We start from the raw sequence: 5425 nt of genomic DNA, 5'->3' as shown, positions 1-5425 counted from the left end.
ATCGTATGACCTGATAAATGAAAAGCAAAGTTCAGTGCAGAGAGGCTGAGTATTGCAAACACATCCTACAGCAGACACACCACCGGTGTGTTAGACAGTGGCGTCTCATCTGAGGAAGTGTTTGCGTCACTCAGCAAAGACCTTGTTCCCTGAGAGGAAGTTAGTGCTCAGTGCGGTCGCCCAGATAGCCACACTTTGTCTCCCATCTCAATGTGTCCCCTGATGACAAGCAGCAACTTCCCTGATAAGCCTTGATAACACTGCACAGCACCAGCGTGGTTGGTATGGGCCCAAACATCTTGTGAAGGATGGAAACAACAGATTTTCTCTTAAGAAGGTTTTACTTGCCAGGGTGTGTGGCACTAATGAGGAGTGCCACAGGAGGGCCTCTCAAGCCAGGGACTCCTACGGGATCTGCAGAGAAAAGTACAGTTTACTAGATATGTTTGGAATTATCCACATTTTTAGCTTTGAATCTTCTTTAATAAAATACGTTCCTGATCTGCTACTGTATATGAACTATGCTGATAGTTCAGTTCATCCTGGACAAGGTGACGTACTGTGTTCAGAAGTAAAACTAAAATTTTGTGTATTTAAATATATTTTATTCTTTTAAATCCTGTTTTATTTACACATAAACATGCCTTGCTTTACTTTAAGTGTTATAAAAGTGATATAAAAGTAATATTAAATAAAAAGGACAAAGTATAGGTCAGTTCTGCACTTATCCACAATCTGGTTACAAGTGTTTAATTGTAAAACTGCCTGATAAATAGTCTGGAGGTGTTTAACTTTGATACTAGTTAAACATTTTGAGCCTTTAGGAGACATTCAACAATATACAACAGTGAATAGAAAAATAGAATAGATTACTTCATTGTTGTGTGGGCCCTGGTGGTTCTCGTTCACCTGGGGTCCCTCGTTATCCAACTCGTTCCCATTCTGTGGAAGAAGATGCAGAAGTTAGACATCTTCAAAATATACTTATTTAAGTAGTGGGTTTCTTAGAGTGGACAAATGTGCTTGTGCTGACCTCTGGTTCAGTGCCTTGGGTTGTATCCAGGTCTGCAACATGAAACAAGAATTAAAGAAGAAATAAATACAGCAGGTTATACCTGAGTCGACTGAGGGTTGTTCCTATGGCAAAAAAACATTGGTGCATTTTTTTTGGTCAGTGCTTTATTTACCCAGTTGCTCAGAGTTAGTTCTCTCCCTCCAGGCAGACAGGTCCAAGCGTCGAAGGTTTCTGCAGTTGATGAGACGGTTTTGATTAGAGGTGAGACTGAAGGCGTCAAGGGGGACAGAGGTGATGCCAGTGTTGTCACAGATGATCCTGGACAAAGTAACAGAGGACAGAGCCGTTCTCTGTCTCGTGCTGAAGACTCCGGGGTTCTCGAACCAAAACCTAACAATTTCAAACAAAGAGGAGAGAGGATAAGACTGGTGTCTCCAAAGATCACATTTAAACGCCAGTCATCGGTCTGTAGTCATTTCTGTGGTACCGACCTGTCTCCCTGGCGGATCTTCTGGAACTGATTTGCGATGAGGCAGGCGAACAGAGGCCCCACGCGGCCGCCCTTGACAAATGGCTCTGCCACACCTCCCAGCCAGATGTCAATGTTGTCGGGTGTACCATAGAGCTGCAGCAGCCTGCGGGCCAGGTCGGCATTGTTCAGAACCTGAGCGAGCTCTGCCTGGTTCCTGGGCTGAGACAGACCACAGAACCTGCGCCACGCATTGTAGCCTAGAGAAGTAAACAAAGAACACACAAGGCCAATGAATAAAGAGAGGAAACGTTTGGAGGGAAATTTTAAATAATAGAAATCAAAGGGGGGGATGTACCAGGTATGGCATGTTCACGTGACCTCTGCATATTAAGAGAGCCCAGGTCTAAAGCCAGATGCTGAACAAACTGGAACAGCCTCTCCCTCAGAGCATCCACCATCATGTGGTCCTGAGTGTTCAGTTTAGCTGGACGGCCGATCAAACCACGCAGCAGAGGGTCAAGGCCACCTGCAGGAGCAAGTTGAAATTAGTTTGATGGTTTAAGACAGAACGACTGATATGTTCCTCCGGTGTTCTCTGTGGTGCTCACCTTCAAAGATGACTCTCCAGGGGGTGAAGAAAGCCTTGAACAAGGGGACACTGGGGAACTGAGGATGCTCCCTAAAGTTTTGATCCAGACGGGGAATAAATGGCTGAATGGCCAAGTGTGCAAAACGGTAAGCTGCTGTTGCAAAAACATTGGCGATGGTGGGGTCTACGTTGGGATTGTAGCCAGGGTAACGGCCAAGCTGTGTGCGCATGGCATCGTCACCCACGATGTGTGGCAGATAGTCCCTGAATACAAATGTCTGAGGGAGACAGAGACAAAAGCTTTAAAGTTAAAACCTTTGTGATGTCAAGATGTGATTTAATTTGCTTACTGGCCCTCAGGTTTACCCACCTGCGTGTAAGCGCCCATGATCTTGCGGGCCTCTTGGTACAGAGTCTCACTGTCCCACTGTGGATTAATTCTCTTCAGCTCACGAGCCAAGCGGTTGTGCTCACGCACAAACAGTGTGTGTATGGAAGTCAGAGCGATGTTCTCGTCCACACGCACATCACCTTAACGACAGATAGCAGAGGTGTTTGTTTACTCTGCAGGTTCATATTTTACTTTCTCATTATATCTTTTATAATAGTTCCCTTGATGCTGCTTGCTTGATTGAACATTCTTGAAATACCTTAGTTGCTTTTAAAACTAACCTGCGATGAAACAGGGCACCTCCCTGGCGTTGGTGTCATTGGTGACTCGTTTACGAGTGGCGCACATGTTCACCTGGAGAGGGTGGAAAGGCAGCAGCTCACGGCCGTTGTCTCTGAACTCCGAATTCACAAGCATCAGGCCCCCATCACTGCTGAGGTTACGGAGAGAAAGGGCGAGCTTCTCCTCAGAGCCATACACTTGACCTAGATCCAGGAAGGCTGTCAGAGAATTGATCTGCTCCCTCTTGTTGGGCTCTCCTCCGAAGTTGTAGGCCGAGTATCCTGTTCCACACGTCGGAGCGGATCTGAACGCAGGGATGCAGCTGTCAGGGCGAGAGGGCAAGCGGGGGTCGCCGGGGGGAATCTGTTTGCAGACAATAAGAGCAGAGGTCATGGAGAGAAGCTCTCAGTGAAGGCAACACTTCAGAGTTTGAGCTTTGGCACCAACCGGGATGGGGATGCATGGCTCAGTCTGCTCACAGCTCTCGTCACAGTTGATGCCGTTGCTGAAAGAGCGGATGCTGGGTGAGAACGGCGTGAAGCTCAGGTCGTGGTCGTTCCACTGGCCAAAGAAGGTCACCAGGAGGGTGAAGTTTCCATCACTGACCACGCCTGCATCTGTTGTGCTTAGGATGTTGTTGGACACCTGTCTCACCTGAGAATGGAGGAGAATGGTGTAGTTTTCATTTTGAATCAGAGAGTACGTTTATTAATCAAACCGTCGGGTGATTCGAGGTTGTACCAGTGGGAGCAGGAAGTTGTTGAACCTTCGGTTTCTGTCCCAGCCTTTGGGTTGAGAAATGCCGTCGTCATATTCGGCAGGCAGCCAGCGGGTGAAGGGGGTATTGGAAGCTCCGAGGCGGGGGTTTTTACTAAAGGGGCAAACAAGAAATGACCATGTTTGGAAACACTGGGAAGTGCACACATCTGCTGTGGTGTATGACCTAACATGTTTAGGTGTGTTTCACAGGCATGTCCTCTGAATGTAAGCATCAATCAGTGTCACAAACTTTGTCAGCAAAGCAACTGATTCCTGCCAAGTTTCCATTAATTCAACACGAACCGCTTTTTGAAACAAGCCTATACAATTGGATCTTTCATGTGCAAAAGTCTTAGATTCGTCATTCGCCATTAGATTCGTTTTTTTTTAGCAATAGCTATGTACAGATACATTAAATCAACTGCAAACAAAAAGACAAAAAAACTTTGCATGCAAAGTGAAACAAAAAATAAATCTGAAAACTCTGGATGAAAGCTACTTACAGGTTGTTGCAGACGCTGGTGGATGTACGGTACTTGTTAACGTTTGGTGTGGTGAGACACTGGGGAGGGCGAACCTGAGCTGCACATCCAGTTATTTCAGCGAGCTTTCTCAGGTCCCCTTCAGTGAGCAAATCTGAAAAGTATGAAAGACACGTGAGTGCATTCGCAACATGTTTATTTGTACACGTCTGTAAACTTTATATGTTTAGACTGTAATTATGGCTTTGAAGTGAACACATTGTGAAACAGTAAAACCTCAGACCCTCAAAGAAAACCAGAAGAACTTGCCACACCAACTATGTGAACACTGCTCTGTCTTTTACGCCTGACCTGTTGCGTTCAGTGAGCGTTTGTGCACATGATGCACCCTGTCGTGCAGCAGACGAAGGGTTTGTGCCATGTAGTCTGCAGATCTCACAGCTGTGCGGGTGTCACCACGAGGCTGCTTCAAGAGGCGAAGAGCATCGTGAGGACTCACCACATCCCTGCGGACTCGTCTCAGACTCCTGGAGGACAAAAGGTCAAAAGACTTGACTCAACTTGCAGATTTTTCTGATCACTCATTTAATTCAGTGAACATAAACTGTCTCAGGACTTTTTTTTAAACACAATGACACAGCTTCCAAATGAACATGCACATTACAATAATAAATAATGGCAATCACAGCTGTTATTCCTATTATTTGTCTTGAAAAGGCAGCAGCTAATGTAATATTTTTCTCCTCTCTGCTTGTTTAACGGCTCCTGTTCTAAAATGTTGTCTTGAAAATGTGCACTGAAGTGATAAAAAACTCACTCTTCTCTGGAGTACTTGTATGCATCATCCACGATTTTCTTTGCCTCCTTAAAACATTCCTGGAGGAAAGAACTGCCAAGATGTTCTGCAAGGAAACAACACAATTATCAGAGGGATTTGAACTTTATACATAAATGTAATTATTAATAATGAATTTAATTTACACATAAATAGGAATTGGACACAAATCCAAGTCCAGTGTGAAGAAAGTAGCCTACCTGTTGGTTTAAAATGAGCAGGCACCAGGAAGATGCCCAGCACGAGAAACAGAGGGATACGCATCTCTGAAACAAAGCATGCAACCAAATCAGTATGAAAAATGTAATTATTATCAGAAACACACAGTGCAGCCAAACATAACAACTCTAAATCCATGTATAAAACAAGAGTGATTACCTGAGTTTCTGAAGACGTCAGGTTGTCTGATGCTCTTTGAGATCTGTAGTGTGCAGTCTTGTGTCACCCTCTTTATATTCAGTGCGGGCCATGCGGCCTTGCCCCCTGGGGTGTTGACTAGATGAAGCTTCTGTCAGTAAAGAGCAGTTCCTCCTTCCTTCTCTCTGTGCTGAAGGAAATTCTTTATTCCTGTCATTCACCGCTCTGGACCATCTGATATGA

The 5425-nt window shown here is 45.2% G+C and overlaps 1 protein-coding gene across 1 annotated transcript; it reads right to left on the bottom strand.

Moving 5' to 3' along the window:
- Positions 1 to 343: 343 nt before the first annotated feature.
- Positions 344 to 5353, bottom strand: mpx (myeloid-specific peroxidase). Its single transcript, XM_026339951.1, has 16 exons — positions 5204 to 5353; positions 5026 to 5091; positions 4808 to 4892; positions 4342 to 4517; positions 4012 to 4144; positions 3491 to 3620; positions 3197 to 3403; positions 2749 to 3112; positions 2447 to 2607; positions 2096 to 2354; positions 1843 to 2013; positions 1507 to 1744; positions 1188 to 1405; positions 1034 to 1065; positions 874 to 942; positions 344 to 414 (listed from the first exon to the last, which is right to left on the bottom strand). The coding sequence occupies exons 2-16, from the start codon at positions 5087 to 5089 to the stop codon at positions 406 to 408; spliced, it is 2316 nt and encodes a 771-aa protein (XP_026195736.1). The 5' UTR covers positions 5090 to 5091; positions 5204 to 5353; the 3' UTR covers positions 344 to 405.
- Positions 5354 to 5425: the final 72 nt, after the last annotated feature.

Source organism: Anabas testudineus, chromosome 22, assembly GCF_900324465.2.
Source record: "Anabas testudineus chromosome 22, fAnaTes1.2, whole genome shotgun sequence".
Lineage (NCBI taxonomy): Eukaryota > Metazoa > Chordata > Actinopteri > Anabantiformes > Anabantidae > Anabas > Anabas testudineus.
The sequence above is the reverse complement of the archived record's forward strand: the minus strand, read 5'-3'. Positions and strand labels throughout refer to the sequence as shown.

Bases quoted from the DNA above. Each gene is read 5' to 3' on its own strand.
- mpx (XM_026339951.1), bottom strand. From the start codon at position 5,089: ATGCGTATCCCTCTGTTTCTCGTGCTGGGCATCTTCCTGGTGCCTGCT. The intron at 1,745-1,842 runs GTACATCCCCCC...TTACTTCTCTAG, and splicing joins ACGTGAACATGCCATACCTG to GCTACAATGCGTGGCGCAGG. The intron at 1,406-1,506 runs GTCGGTACCACA...TGAAATTGTTAG, and splicing joins AAGATCCGCCAGGGAGACAG to GTTTTGGTTCGAGAACCCCG.